This window comes from Liolophura sinensis, chromosome 6 (genome assembly GCF_032854445.1).
Source record: "Liolophura sinensis isolate JHLJ2023 chromosome 6, CUHK_Ljap_v2, whole genome shotgun sequence".
Classification (NCBI taxonomy): Eukaryota; Metazoa; Mollusca; class Polyplacophora; order Chitonida; family Chitonidae; genus Liolophura; species Liolophura sinensis.
In genome coordinates, this window is record NC_088300.1 from 22,898,926 (window position 1) to 22,915,914 (window position 16,989).

At 36.4% G+C, this 16,989-nt stretch overlaps 2 protein-coding genes across 2 annotated transcripts in view; one reads left to right on the forward strand and one right to left on the reverse strand.

Moving 5' to 3' along the window:
* Window positions 1-16,989, forward strand: part of LOC135466454 (cleavage and polyadenylation specificity factor subunit 2-like) — a 150,881-nt gene that overhangs the window by 39,075 nt on the left and 94,817 nt on the right.
* Window positions 2,505-4,144, reverse strand: LOC135468529 (prolactin-releasing peptide receptor-like). Its single transcript, XM_064746828.1, has one exon. It carries the CDS (start codon window positions 3,984-3,986, stop codon window positions 2,781-2,783), a length of 1,206 nt encoding a protein of 401 aa, XP_064602898.1. The 5' UTR covers window positions 3,987-4,144; the 3' UTR covers window positions 2,505-2,780.

Here is a 16,989-nt window from a genome sequence, read left to right on the forward strand (position 1 = left end):
CATTTTTACCACACATAAAATCAAAACATCTCCCAGCAGTGAAGTGAGCGCAATGTTGTCAAAAGTTTCCAGTAAATTTATTTTTTTCAGCCAGCCTTTAATATAATATAAGACACTGCTCCTCGTAAATTGATCAGCTACTGCATTGATTCGTGTCACACCAGTACACTATTTGTACCATGCCTACACACGGCCTAAAGAACCTGATGAGAATTTCTTTCGGTTAGAAGTTGCCTGGTAAACATTGTTTTTTATGATTATAATCAATCCTTTCAAACTTTCATAGAGGTAAAAAGAAATCCTTGAAAGTGGCATTTTTGTTTTAAGAGCAACATTTTCGTTAACAGGAAATTAATTCTTTTTTTTTGGCAGTAACGCTCTTAAAGGATTCCATATATCATGTTTGTTTATGAACAGAATCAAATATTAAATCAACAGAAGTATGACTTGGCTAAACGATTTAGATGTAACTGTATGGTGTAAGTTGGAGTCATAGTAAACACCGCCTTTACCCATCACAACTCGCTTAGAGTCTGCGGTCTGACAGGGGATTGTGGGTATATTGATTTACATCGCGTCCTTTCCAGCCATTGATTTAACACAATGACTTAATTGACAGGAAATGCTTATCGCCTTAAGTATTTGTCATAATTAATGACTGGTGTAATTTGAATGATGAAGACAACTGTAGTAATTATGATCATCATGATTAATTGTTGTCATTAATTATTTCTGCCTAATTTCTGGTTTGTACTTACACGGTATGATTAAATCCCTGGTGTAATTATTTTTTTTTAAGATTTGGTGCATATGTTGATCATTTTTAGAGATTATTGCCATTGTGAACCTATAGAGAAGATGTCTGAACTTTTACACTTCCTAGACTGACAAAATATCATTTAATATTGAAATCAAGCTGTTTGGTGCAGTAATTGTACACGTGTATCTAGTCATGCATTTTAATGCCTTCAAATTGATTTAAGCACATTTTCATGTAATAATATTTTAATTTTAGTCTTAAAACTTATTCTTTACACAGATTTTGGCCATTCCTGAAGAATAAACATGTACTTGAATTCAAATTTGATGAGATGGAATGCCTTTACGGGCCATTTTAATTTTTGCTACAGTATAAAATTGCAAATGGCTGTTACATGTACAGGCAACTGTAAATATTGTGGTTTAAGTGTTTAAAATATAAAAGCAGGATCAAGCAAAATCTGAGTCAGCTGATGTCTATGCTTTCTTAAGCATGGACGTAGCCTGTATTGGTGGGTGTGTGTAAATGTGGAGACTTGTTTGTGCTCACATAACACATGCTGGCTGAATGGACTTTGGCTCATCATGCATGTAAAACACCTGGTGGTAGTTTGTGCTGCGAAAAATCAGGTAAAGAGTGTCCGAACGTTTAGTTCGTTATTGTATTGATCTCTTCAAAGCAGCACAGGTACATTTCCCTGGTGTTTCATTCAGTCCGGGATAAAATGTTTGCTCAGACGGAATGATAATATGACAGAAAGGTCGTGTGGATGTTGGTTGTGTAAATGTTTGAGAACGTGGATGTTTTTTCCTGATAAATTTTTGTCGTAGTACTTTAGGAAATTCTAACAAATTGATGTCATGATTGGGAATTTATATTTAAAAATAAATTCTTTTAAATTAACTTTTTCCATGTTGCTAGTTTTTATGTGGAGACCAGAAAATTCATGTGTGACAGTTTAATAGTAGACATTGTGTGAAAAATAGCAGAATTGCACCTGTGATAGTGGTCATTTACTAAAAGGCCTGTGTGAGAAGTATCGAAGACTGAAATACATGTACATAGAATTAAGGAATCCTACATTGTCTCTTTTAATATTTCACCAGTGTATCTTAATTCAAAGTGCAAAACATCACAGTACAGCCATACATGAATGTGGTCACAGTCAAACACTTCATATTACCATGTTATCAGTTAGTTGTGGTTAAACTGGATTTTTGCCAGCTAGCTGCTGATGTTAAAATGACCAGCTAAGTGCTTGTGGCAGACGAACCAGTTATGGTAATCGGAAATCAATAGCACATCAATAGGATTGAAGTAGATTAGCAGACATTAAATCAATAAGCACAATGGTCTTTTAAAATCTAGTTGACATATGTGTAGATGGTCTACAAAAAAACGGATTCACACCTGAGTGATACTTTCTAGTATCTCCCCAAAGGCTTTATACACAAAGCAACAAGACAAATAATAACAAGTTTCTCAAGTAGTTTCTCTCAGCATACTCAAGATTTGGTTGTTCATACGTTTTTTGTTCAACATGCACCAATAGGATTTGTATAAATGAGTTTTGTATCACTTTACAGCTATATTACATGGCCTCCTGTCCAAGAGCTGATGGACTTGTGCCTATTTTGAATTAAGTTCTTATGTCATACTTAAAATAAATTATATATAATATAATAATAATCTTTTCTTATGTATATATACACACATGTACATATATATTAACTTGTGCCCCTTGATCTGACATAGTGCTATTTTTTGTACTCAAAATTTCATTCATTCATTCTTTAGTAATATAAACTTTGGAAGGATAAAAACATGGGTTTACAACAGATTCCCCAGATGCTGGGGTCCAGTTATTGGCAAGTGTTGTTTTCAAGAAGTGTTGATGTGTAATGACTATAAGTTGTCAGCTGGAATGTTTTTCTATTTTCACGGGAAAAGTTCTTGTTTTTTCCTTTTCCAGGGAAACACAGTCTGGCAAACTGAAAGACATTTGGTTTAGTGGTTTAGATCACACTTCCATCCCACTCACCAATTTCTCCAGCCCATGGTGAGCAGTACCATTAGTGTAGGTCACTGGGTAGTCAGTACGAGACTGTTCCATTAGTGTGGTATTCCCAAATGTGGAACGTATCTGTGCATGCCGTTTGGCTGCAGATTTTGTCATCTTACACACCATGTGATCCAACTCCTTTCTAAAGTTGTCGTTCAACCAGCCATACATGAAGGGATTCACACAGGCTGAGCTCACAGCAAACATCTTCAACAACACATCACAGAAGACAAAATACTTGCCTTTGACAATGTCGTAATTAAACTCTGCTATCAGGCTGTAGATATGCCAAGGTAGCCAGCACACTGTGAAGAGAGTAACAATTGAGATTAAGATTTTGTTTGTTTTGTGGTTCCGTCGTGTTTCGTTCTTTTTGAGTGGCCTGTTCTGCAGAACTGTGTAGATTTTGCTGTAAATCATGGAGGTAACAATCAATGGTATACAGAACTGTATGACAAACAGCAATGTGCCGTAGACTTGGCGATTAATCGTGGACGGTTGGGGCCAGTGCTCCACACAAAACACTTTGTGAATTTGTAAGAATGGAATATCTTCCACTGTCACATGAGTAAACACTATTGGTGGTATTGCCAGTGAAAGAGAAAGCAGGCCAATGAGGAGGACAATCCCAAGAGCCATTGGACAAGTCATCCTTCGTTTAAACGGAAAAACAATGAGTATGTAGCGGTCAACTGCGATCATTAGAATAGATATGGATGACACATACACCGGAACTGCAAAAGTCGGGAAAACAACGCGACACAAGGCTTCTCCGAAAATCCAGTGTCCACTGATTTGGTAATGAAGCTGAAACGGGATGTTGAAACTGCAGATGATCATGTCGGACAGGCATAAGTTAGCGATGAAAATGTTGGTTACGGTGCGCAGGTTTTTGTTCCTCACGATGACAAACACCACTATGAAGTTTCCAAGGAAGCCAAACACGAGGACCACTACGGACAGAGCAATGACGAAAGTTCGCCAGGTTTTGTCCTGTAAAATATCAATGGATTCCATTCCCTTGGTGAAGTTACTCAGAATCTCCAGCTGTCGCAGGTACTCTTCTTCCGTGATGTTCTCCATGTCTAACTTGATAGAGCCGAAGAAGCTCTCTGAGCCATCCGCAGTCCCCTCCTGGTCTTTTATTCCAGTGTTCCCTGACATACCTGTTCCTATTGGTTCCCGTTAGCCATTCACTGAAGCAGACGTGTGGTGGGGGCAAAGGTCGCCGAGAACAACTGTAGTCGAGTGAACATTGATTATGTCATTAGAGGGCTGTGGGATTCAGGCTAGCCTAACAACCTTCCGCTACACCAGTTTTATTGGTCCGTCGGGTTCCCACTTGTTTTGCTTTTACGGCTGACTTGGAAATCCCTGCAACACCGAAACAGAATTGAGAAATCAAAAGGTGATGGCAAACAGAGGGCGAGTAATTGATGTCAGAGGGAAAATGTATTCCAGCAGGAGGTAACCAATCAAAGACCGTGGCCTTGCTCTGCCTGCTGAATGAATGTCAAATAGCGGTTGTGACAAATGAGTTAGACTGTGGGTAATGCATGATAAACCTATTTAACGTAACCACATGTAACGATCCCTTGCTTTATGAAACCGTGCTGACTTGGATGACACCATAGTGATGCCTGCGAGGTGATAAATAGATCAGTGCTGGCCATGATGAAAAATTTGAACATACAAATTACCTGTCATTTATTAAGATATCCGTAAAATAAAGCATGTAAAGCCTAGCAATCCTGGACATTAGAAGACGGCTGAAAGTTTGATGGTTTGGAGATGGAAAAGCCAACCTAATTCTTTTCTTTATCTCTCTCTCTTTTGTTAATATAGTTTCCAAACAGCTCATTATTATGCAGTGCAACTGTGTTTTCATGTGGAAACAATGGAGTGTGAAATTGTGGATCTGTTCCCGTCGGTTTGCTTCATTACTACAGGGACTTGTGACTGAGGTGATGGGCCCTCTAATTCTAGCACAAGATGGCAATATGACGAGCATTAGGGCTGGATCTGACAGATCGGAATATATGAGGCTGTGTGCTGGGAATTATCTGCTTTTGTAATTTCGTCTTTCTGTAAAAGCCTCACAATGCTTGCATCATCACGAATGACTTTTTCATCTGAATAAACAAATTGCTTTGATGTCCCAGAAGAATGTGAGCTGCATTAGGGAAGGAGTGAAATTCTCAACCATTTTCTATTGATTGACTGTCTCTTAATCCTCCCAAGGAACACTTTAGTATCTTGGTATAATATAGTTACATGGTTTTTTCACTGGTATCATATTTCTTACATTTTTCTCACCATTTATTCCTTAGCCCTTCCTCTGGCTCTGCAATGGAACCAGGCTTTAATAATGTAATCAAATGGTTTGTTTGTTAATGTTTTTGTATGGCAGTTAAACCATAATATCATTTCTTTGCCTAATTTGGATCAAAATAGAAAGAGTTTCCAAGCATCAATGTCATTGCTTAATAGAGCCCCCCCCCCAAAAAAAAAAGAAAAACAAAAACACAAACAAGAGTTTAAAAAAAGGAATCTCACTGCCATAAAGTGCATGTAATTGATTTGAAAAATGTTGTACAGATCACAGAGATTAAAATTCTTACATGAGATGAAAGTGCATTGCGATTTTTTTTTTTGCATTTCACAACCCATTTAATTTTCTGGAAATAATTTTTGGGTGATAACATCTATAAATCAATAGATAATGTAACAACAGTGTTTTTTGTTTATTTAAGCAAATGTCATATTCATGATACTAGATGGAGTATTCAACCCATGTGGGACTTGATGTTTGTTTGTTCTGTTGTATGCTATTTTGCTTTATAAGTGAAAGTGCATTTCAGTGTTGTATATTCATTCTTCTTATATGAGACCTTGATAAGGCTTATCAAATGGATGATTTATCATGTGAAATGGTAGTGGATGTTTTGCAAGACAGTACCAGCTGTTTTTTTTTTTTTCCATAGAACATTTTTGTAAACAGTTATCAGCTTGACTTCTGGACTTTTGACGTTGGTGAATTTCTTGACTTTTTTAACCTTATGATGTCAGGTGTCAGAACTTAATGAATGGAATTCTGTAAAAACAATCTTGGTAGTCACCACACTGCATTAATCTCTACTTCACAGTGGCACACCAGAGGCCCTCTCGCTGTACAGAAGGTCATTGGTGTGACTGGTAAATTAAACATTTCAGCAAAGGTATTCAAGTTTCATTTCTCTGGAGAACTAACCAAAATCAGCTTCTCCTTCTGGAATCCTATCTTCACCACTTCTTTTTTTGTTGTTGTTGCGTGTTTAAAGGACTACATTTTTTCCTCGTTGCTGAAGCCGAATGTTAAAATTTGCCTTAGGGTGTCTGTAAAAGAGAGATCAATAGAATATCGTAAAATTGATTGCTCAGTGGCTGGCCGATTGGGCATAGATGTAAGACACCCTCGGGCGAGTCACCTGACTGCCTGAATATAAACCCTTGCCGTTGTTTGGATGGTCGATTCAGAGTAGTAACATTAGACAGAGTTCACCGACCCACCTAAGCTCATGGCTGGCTCTTAAAGGTGTTTACTACAAAAAAGTTCTCTAGGTTGTGATCAGTTTTCAGACAAGTTTTCTGAAAACTTTCCTCTGGTATAATCTTGCCCAGATAAAACAGGCGTCATATTTTGGTGGTGTGTATCTACTTGATAATGTGATGGGGTAAACCATTTGCTTCCTGTTCTCCAGTTCAGCTATGGTTTTATCCGGAGCTTTTAATTGAGCTGTGGAACTCTATGCCACTTCATGGTTTGCAAGAGCAGAGGAAAACATCTTTTGTGTCTTGCCTAATCTGTTTGTTACCAGCTTGATCAGGGCCTAAATGACATGTACCCTTACTGACCTCAAATTTCACCCACAAAGGTGCATTTTTAGAGGCTAATAATGTTGTTCTGGTGTTCAAACATGCAGTTTTCCAGTAGAATATCATCACATGTTCCAAGCAATCCTCAAATCTTAACCTAATAGAACTCTCAGAATCAGGAAAAATGGGGACAATATTGGTGGTCATTTAAGGTAATCACACTGATTAACATTTTCTTGGGTATGAAATTATTTTAATTTGCCCTTTATATGATGACATATTCTAACCAAGTATTGATTATCTACTCTAGTTGTCACCTGTTTGAGTTTTAACTTACTGTAAACTTTATTGGAATATTTTACTATTGTAAGTTAGGAATAATACGTTCAAAAATTCTGAAAAAATTATCTCTTGATAATCTTTTGATAATCAATGTTTTTTATTTGTATATTTTATAATCTATATGTCTAAGTTGTTATAACAACATAGAAAATTTCCCCTAGTCATCATTCCAAAGTTATTTATCTCTGATGGAGGTGGAACTATTGTTAATGTTACTGAAATGCCATGCAAAATGTCCTTTTCATTATAAATAAGAATCAGAAAAAAAAATCTTCATGTAAAGGGTGTTGTTGTGATTACATCAGGTAACCTTTGTTGACAGTTCCTTGTGATAGTTGACAGTTGACAGAGAATATCATTATAAGTTTCATTTATTGGCCTCATGCAGTGATGCTTTCCAGAAGACTAAATTGGCCTAGAATCTTATTTTTTTTATATTTTTTTGATTATTTTTCTGATGCATTTCAGCTCAGTGACAATTTTTATCCAGCATTAAATGTATCTCAGTTGCATACTAAGACTTCATCAAGGGAACAGATAGCTGCTTATCACAAAAGTCTGCTATGCTCATATTCATAACAATATTTGGGAACAGCTTGCTTTCAGTTTATTACATATTAAAACATCTTATTAGTAGTAGACATAATGATAATGTTTATCTCTAGAATGCCAGATGTTTGCTGTATTAAATACATTTGGGGCAAATGTCACATAGGGCATGAGCATAAAATGTAATTTGACTCTTTAATGTAGACCTAGTGTAAGTTGCCCAGAAGAATATGCTTAAACTGTGCACTTTCAGAGGCAGAGAAAGGTCATAAATCATTACTCAAGGCTGTGAAACATTTTCCCAAATAGCACATAATCTTACCTTCTAAATTAAGCAAAATCTCAAAACACCTTTCTGAGATCAATAGAACTCTAATAATCAGGCAAATTGAGTAACTTTAATATTCATGGATGAATGGTTAGATGGAAAACAATAATATTCCTGTGCCAGACCATTAGTCTTACTATTTTAATATTAGTGAATTTAATAGCAGACTTATGTCTAGTTGTAAATACTCGCTATAAAATTTGAGCAGCAGATATACCTTTGTGTGCCAGGTGACACCAGAAAGTTTATGAGAAGTTAATGCTGATTGTCTATTGGAGGAATCCTCCCTGTGAACTGATGGAATAATCAATAGTGCTTGACCGCCAGCTGGTGCCTGGTGAACAAAGGGCAAGAGCACGCTGGACAACACTGGTCACAGAACAGAAGGTGTCTATTACAAGATTATCCATCAGGAGTTTGAAATGTGAGATGTCGCTGGCAAACCTTTAAAGGGATAGGCAATATATATGCTGTGTAGATTAATGTAAATAGGATGGAAAACTTTCAGCTGTAAAAGTGTTGTTGAAACGGGAACCTGCGGCCCATGATTGAAATGAGGCTGCACGCTTAATTCTTGACCTCGTTTGCAGCCTTAAAATTTTGTTACTCAATTTTTTTTATCCATTCATTAATAGCATGACTACCTTCATTGAAGTGACAAATTTTTTAGAATAGCATTTAGTGCCAATAAAAAAGTTTAAATAAAGATCAACATGTCCAATGGTGAATAGGTTTCGACATTACTTTTTGTTTTTCTACCGATTTTTGTGAGCAAATCTCTGTGAATGATCAGTTTTTGTTTGTTTTGTCTTTTGTTTTTTTTTCTTGTATGGACTCTTGTGTTTTTCTTGTTAAAGAGACATTTTGTTTTAATGTGATGGAAATTTATTCATGTATCTATTGTGGTGAAGAATGTTTCACTGTTTTATTATTTATTTCAAATGAGATCTTGGTGGAAAAGAGTTCCATCAGCATAAACAGCTTCAAAATAATGATGGTATAAAAAAGCTCAAAGAAGAGGCAAAGTGTATGTGTATATATATATATATATATATATATATATATATATATACACTTTGCATATATATATACATATATATATATAAGCAGTGATTTACGAAATAAAATTTGTGAACATACATGTACATGTACAGCTGAGGTAATTCAGCAGTGAATGTTTTGCCTGCTGTAATTCTTTCACCTTTTCGCATGTTTGTAAGGTGTTTATTCAAGCATATTCTGAAGGCATTAATTTCTGTGTTGGCTTATATGAAGCCCTGACAGTGACCAATCCAACCAATGTAGTTTTGTCTCAAACATCAAATGAAAAATGTGGGTAAATTGCACTGAAAGTTGCTGTTTCATAAGCGGAAAGGCTGAGGAATTGAAGTAATTAAAGTATTCCTCACTATGTAATGTTAAATGATTCTTTCGTAACCTTTGAATATGATGTCAGTTAGGCAATACTGATGAAAAAACTGGGAAACCACAATACTTCACAAGCCGTTCGACTTAAAGCTACAGCTGAAGCAGTCAGTGAGCTGGGATTTAACCCAAGACCTCATTGAACAAGGTCATATTTCAGGAGAATCCATTAAGAGGGTCGATCAACAAGGAACCTTACAGGAAGTAATCTCATTTTTATGTAGGCCCAGAGACCACCATATTAATGCAGTTTTGTTTCAGTAAATCTGAGTTTACCTTTCTGTGCCTTGGCATCTGATATGAGGCTTGGGTCTGAGAGAGATTTTAGGGCAAAGATCTTAAGCCTTAACAGGACATTTACCAATAAAGTGTGTGGTGATCTGTTTGAAGTTACATTGGTCTTATAATAGTACTAAAATTGATTTAAAGGAACAAAACCCTGGGTGTAGAGAGTGCTATTCTTAGATTAAATCAAGTGAGACATCCTTATTTCCGGTCTGTACACACTGCTTGACAACACTAAACTGGGGTGTTAGAATGTTTTGTAAATGGATGTCAGACAGTGGAAAACATAACAATGCATTTGTACAGAAAGAGCCGGAATTGAGGAAAACAGAAATATTAAGCATGCATTGAACCAAGTTGGATATTTGGCCCGCTGAAATATATTAATTACTTTTCTCTGTTTCTTACAGACTGTGTTTAGTACTATCTAGCCCGGCAGCAGGAAAAAAAAAAAAAAAACAGCTGCGAACTCTGGATCAGTACATATGTGCCAACTGTGTTTAAACTTCTTAATGAAGTATATTAAAGGCACATTAGGGATTAAAATTTTTCTTCAGTAATGATACATATTACAGAGTATAATAAGACATTAAGGAATGAGCTGTTGAACTAGTGTTTTATGGCATGGGATGCTGTAATCTACATGTAGATCGGATAGTCTGGTCTCAAGAAACCCATCCAGAAAGCTGTATAGTTAGGAGAGGAAACAAGTCTTTTGTCACTTCCATGGGGAGCAGTTAGTTCTCAAGGTGTGGTTTTATTTTCTGTCAGGAGACTGGGTTTTATGGAGTTGCATGTCCATACAATCATTACAGGGGATAAGAGAGCCCTATGTAAATGGTATATGGCTCAACATACTGCTCGGCTACGAATGTAAAGCGGGGAGAAACTTCTTCTACAAAGGGCCTATAACCAGAAACCATCATCAAAGACAAATTATTGGTCAGTGATGACCCATATTGATGGCCACAGAAAAGCTTTAAAATGAGGGCTACAAGTTCTGCAGGCATTTCTTGCCACTGAAGTTTTAGCACAGATCTTGATGTTCCCTGCGATAGTCACGTCACGCTCTCTCATGCTTTTGAGAAGGAGAACCATTAACTGTACTTTACAGTCCAGATTTTTGTCTTCTTCCTTGCCGGTAATCAGATAATGTTTTCCTTTGATGTATAGACCAGTGTTATAGGTTTTACCAAGAAAAGGCGTCTGGGCAAGTGGGGTTTTACACAAAAGTTTTGTCACAAACAGCATTAGTGTCAGGTTAAGATCTTCATTAACTAGGAGATTACAAGAATTCTGTGTATTGTGTTTGTTGATGACATTGATGTTAAGTCTGACACAGATCATTGTCTGGACTTTGCACTCAAATTTAATCGTTTTTTTTCCTCTGAATTAATACCTGCTTTGATAATGTAGGACATTCTGTTGGAACTTAAGTATTTAAGAATAGCAGGATTGGGATGCAGTGTAGGTACATGTAATGTGAGCCTTCTGATTTGCTGAAGATGTGTAGTTTATGTTATGAAATTAAATAAAAACATTGATTCATACATATATACATCTTCTGGCTTTATTCTCAGTGGGCAACTGGATACTTCCATAAATTGGCTGTTATACGTAAGGCAGACAGCCGATGGCCTGTGGGTCTGTAGTCTGTACAGTAACTTTTAGCTCAGTAGACAGACTAGTGTGATCAGTTGCTGGTCGTTTACTGCTGAGTGGTAGATGCTCCTTTGGCATCCAATCAGGTTTTAAGGACTATTTGTTGGTCAAAAACTTTATACTGTTTTCACTTTCACCAACAGCGGCTATAGTGTTGGCGTCTCCAGCCATTGGCTAGACGATGTAAGTGCTTTGACGGCCACATATACCAATTGCCCGTTGGCCATAGCAGACAATTGTGCGTTATCCTGGTCTCTCAGCTTTCCACTCTATTACACAAGGGGCTCATGCTGATTCTTGCCAGAAGCAAACTTGAATATCACAGAATTAGCGGGAATTGGAGCCCCTTATTGTCTAATGGGTAAAGGAAATATATTCGATTTAGGAACTATGGCTGGAATTGTTAAGGGGCTGTGAGTGATATTGAAAACTCTCTGAAGATATTAGGGTAATCTCAAAGAGTTGATTGAATTGCCCCCACTGCTTTTCCCCTGCTGAAAATTATCCACCATTACACTTAATCACGCACAACTATGAAAGGTGTTGTTGTTGAACTGCTATGACCACCATTTTTTTTTGGCTGTTAGAGACCATGTTGGAATGTGAAAAGACTAAGATTTCAACATAAATAAATTTATTACAGGACCCAGAAGTTCAATTGAATCCAGTCAGCCTTTTATAACACATCTGATTTTGATGCAGAGCTCTTTCATGTAACCATTTATTTGTGTGGTTTCGTGCAAAGAAAACCTTTTCAGAGCCAGCCAGAAGAACATTAACATTTATTGAAATGGAACTAACATGTAAAATATCGTCTAAGTATACAGTTCAAGACTGAAAATGAGTTAGCAGCTCAACAGAAAATGTCACATAAAATACTATGATAATTAATGTATAAAAGACATGTGGCAGATATTTCCACTTGCTGGAATCCTCATTATTGTGCTCAGAACACTGGACTCTAAAACTTGTTTCTAAAATCCTGATAAAAAGCAGGAAATTTTGCACAAAGTGTTCGGTTGAATTGTATATGGCACAGTTTCAGAAAATCTTGATAGATTGTTATTGGTTGTAGCTGTTTCCACTCTTAAGGTCCTATAGCACTACTGGCCAGGGAGTTATTGGCCAAGTCTATAAAAAAGGATGGTATTCTCAAGAATGGAATGCTCATGAAGCCTGTTTTTGAAGAGCTGCACTTGTCTGCTTTTCTAAAGAGACAAGGGAGTTGATTGGTAGATCAGCCAGCTCTACCACGTGTGATAAATCACAACTGCCAGCCATATTGGATTTCTATCTGTAAAGTATGGGTATAAATTAAGTTCCGCTTAGTTCCAGATAAATTGTTCTCGGCAGGGTGTATCGGGTTGCAACAGGTATTTTGTCCATGGAGAGCCGCATCCGTGAATAACGGATATTGGCCACGTCCACACCCAGGATTTTCTCAGCTGACTTTAACAGGCTTCAGTAAATGAACGCGAACAAGGGACAATACGAGTGAGTGTGACTAGAATCGGATCCCTGTAAAAAAAAACCCCCCAAAAAAACAAAAAAAACCCAAAAACAAAAATAATAAAAAAAAGCGTGTTGGCTGGTTATGGTTGTCTAGGCCCAAGAGTTTGAGCCAATGATTGCTTTTTTACGCCATACTCCTATATTTGATTCCAAATATACAACATCGGTCATTGACCCAGGGACTGATCAGTAATAGACTGTTCAGGACCTGGTAGTTTAATTGTCACTATTAAGCATTCGTTGTGATTTATAACTTTGTTCTTGTTCAGCGCGTAAACTAGAACTCTGCTGTCATGAATGAAGAAAGCAAACAGAAAAGCACTTTAGTTGGTCAAGTGATATCAGCTGGAATATCAAACTGTTATTAATTACTTTTCAGTTCTGTAAATGTTGCAGAAACTGTAACGTTCACGTTTGTGCTAGTTATACATGGAATATGCAGATGTGGAGGAATGAGTTACTGTACAAAGACTCATCACCTGATTCAGTAATATAGCATTGTTTTGTTTGTCATGGAATTGGATTAGGGTTGAAGTATGAAGAAAGTATTATGGAAATCAAACAGGATGTGCTATTTGTTTTATATAAATGCTGTGTACGGTTCACTTCACTGTGCCAGAAGTTTGTGTGTGTTGTATCAGGGAGTGATCCTGAGTTAGTATGAAAACAGAGTGTATTAATCTGAAATACATGTACAAAAACTTTTACTCATCATTGGTCATACATTATAGTATGTGGAGAGATATTTTGTGTACTTTTGATGTACCTTTAGGATTGATTGATTGAATGATTGATGTTTTCATGACTTGATATATGATTATTAGTAAAACCAGGAAAGAAATACTTGAGTTTACAAGTAAGCTATATTTGTACTGCCTGGACTTCATACCCCCCATTCTTCTAATTTTTGTAACAGATATTAATAGTGTTGGAAGTAGAATATTACATTTCTTTACCAGCTTTTTGGAAACGTAAAGATATGGGTATGTTATTCATTGGATGGTCTAACCATGTGAGAAAAAAGAATTCCTGCTACAATTATATATGTATATATATATATTGGCTAAAATAAGCAGACCTGGTGTCCCAAAAATTAGAAGAAATAGCAAGTTTTTGTTCTCAAAATTTGTTTTACTTGCAAATGTCCCCAACAAATTCCAGACAACACATCCAACTTTAGACACATGGTTTGTACCTGTTGTGTACTCAAAACGAAAACAGGCAACCACTGGGTGTCTGTGATTGTTTTGATATTCGAAAGAAAATAATGTTAGAGCAGTGCTGAAGAGTCAGGTCTGAGGAGCTGATGTTCTAAAGGTCTCATAAAGGTACCCATAAAAATTTGATTCACCCTCTTTAATTGCAGTATGGCTGTATGTAATGTCTTCAGACAACTTAAGGTGTATGTCAAACTTACCACATACTTACAAAAATGTTTAGTTAAATCATTCATCTAACATTGTAGACATTTTGCATGGTTCACTACAAGCTAAGAAACATCTCAGCTTCTGAATGAAGGTACCATTAAATTATTGAGTTGCAGTCATGATTGTTCAATAAATCCAGCCACAATATGGCTGAAATGGCATTATTAAATCCATATTAAATCATTCATTTATGAAATATACTTCATACACTTCCTGATGGTCTTGGTGAAACATTGAAATATGTGAACACAGCTACAAGCATTACCAAAAACTTCAGAACATATATCCCCTAAGTATGCCTACAAGTGAAGTGTACAATAATGTATGTTTACATGTATTATGTTTTAAATTCATACACAGTGCTGTATAAATTTTGTTGCCATTCAGCTCATCCTAAAACCAACCTTTATTGGCTTACTTAAAAACATCATATGTTAATTTTAATGTACCTTAAATGGCCAAAACTGTCTGTTGTGTTCTCTGCTTTTTAATCAACAGTTTGATATGCGTATGTGTACTTATGTATGGTTTTAAATTCATACACATTGCTTTAATTTTGTTCTTACTAAACACATCCAAAAACCAACCTCCAATGGCTTATCTAAAAAACATCACATGTTTTACTGTACCTTGATTGCCCCAAACCGCTTGTTGTGTTCTCTACCTGATAGCCACACGTGTGGAGCCCAGCCCAGCTGCGAGAATTCTACCTGCACTTACTGTAGGCTGTGTACAGGTGGGGTCTGGGGCGTACTCGACCAGACAAACCACTCACCTCTACATCTGTGTGCTTATCACGCCATCATGTCTTACACTGGTGCAAACAACAACAGCTTGACGTGCTTATTGGGTGCATTTTAATGGCTGTACTTTGCAGGTTACTTCAGTAATGAGTCTGGGAGAAGCTCTGTTGTACGTGTGATAGGTATCAAGCATTACATTGGGTATGCAGGTATCTTCTTCGTAACAAGATAGTCTGTATTAACATAGTGATGACAGAGAAAATAAACTAGCTCACCAGATAGATATGTAACAATGCAAGAGACGGTGTAATCAGTAACAGCTATTATAGTTACTCAGGTAAGCAGTGTTCTCTGTCATGATAATTGAGGAAGTGTTAGGGAGTAGTAAGTGAAGCAAATAATAACCAACATATATGCACGAGGCTATGAATATTCAGAGCAAACATCTGTGATAGTTAGTGTGGAATGTTCTAGATACAGGTATTATTACCTAATGTAAAGCTAAAACGTCGTCTGATATTTATATATGTACATATGTGAATATTATATATGGTTATGCAAAGCTTGGCATACTTTAATATTGTAGCCAGTATTCCTGAGCAAATAGTTCGACTCTAATAGCGTGTCATTAAAGACTGTTTTACTGTTAGAAGTTGATTTCAAACAAATCTCTCCATTTTACCGGTAACAGCCTTTGTGATGATTGTACAGAATTATACTGATTTCTTTGATTAATTTCAATTCTTCTTTTTTATATTTTTACACATTACTTGCGTAAAGGTTTGTGACAATATTAAATACAGAGAAAACCATGTTATTCTTAGTTGTCTGATGATGAACACTAAAGGGTTTTGAAACGCTTTTCTTGAAAGTGTTAGAATAATATTTATACCTGAAGTGAAATTTCGGGTACCTTGTCTTCTAGGTTACTTTTATTGTTTTCCAAGCTGATTTATTATTTCTTTCCAAACGGATTTATTATTGTTTTCCAAACTGATTTATTATTGCTGACCTTTGAAAGTATATGATTGTTTCCAGTTAACTCAAGACATAAAGACTTTCTGATATCAACTGAATATATTGGCTGTAGAAAATGGTAACTCCGACCAACGTGTACTTAACCAAATCTGGATGCTATACTGTAGACTGTCCTAAAATGTCCATGCCGCTTGGTTAAATAACACATCATTATGCCTTGATTAAAACATTCATGTAACTCTTATAATTAAATGGTAGCATTTAGAGGTTAGATGTACTCTAACTCTGTTTAACATCTGTTTTTGTGTTTATAATGCCTTAATCTGGTTTAGAGATGTCACATGGATTTACTGTTGTGTCTGTGGAACCTATATTAAGTTGTTGCAGATGCTAGGAATAAATAACGTGGGCCAGTGTTCTAGTGACCAGGTGGGGACTGATACTTTTGGTATTTTTGTGATGGAAATACTTTTCCTTGGAATGGTGCCAGTTCATGTCATATCCAATGACTGTCCATCACATTTCTGGAGGGATGCCCTAGTTTTGTATGATCGATTGTGGTATTGCTTTGCTATATTCGGTATTTCTAGACCTTCTCCTTTCCAGAAGTGTATCAGTTATTTTAAGTGCTTGAATTGAAAGACCTTGTAACAGATGCTGAGAGTGACCAGTAGTATTAAAATCCAGGTATCCAGGTGGCCATGCACAATTTAATTTTGTTTCTCACTGTCGGTTTATTAAACTTACTGTCAGTTTTTAGAGAGAGAGGCTCTCTCATGCAAAGTTGTGGTGGACAACTCAAGTTTGTACAAGATTTGCATGTGTTATTGTCTTAGCCACAATTGCACAAAAGAAAGCCTTTTACTGAAGCTTGGTTTTTATCACCATCTGCTTCATTTATAGAATTTCTTGTAAATGGAAGATCAACTCTTGCATGTCTTTGTTGGATCCATGTGCTATTTTATTTGAATGTTAAATACTTGTACCACATAAATTTTGTAAATGTAAAATATTCCTACTTCGTGTATCTACACTAAGTTCCATAAAGAAGACATTTTTGC

What these genes read in the sequence shown, in the direction of transcription:
- LOC135468529 (XM_064746828.1), bottom strand. Translation starts at nt 3,986, where the DNA reads ATGTCAGGGAACACTGGAATAAAAGACCAGGAGGGGACTGCGGATGGC.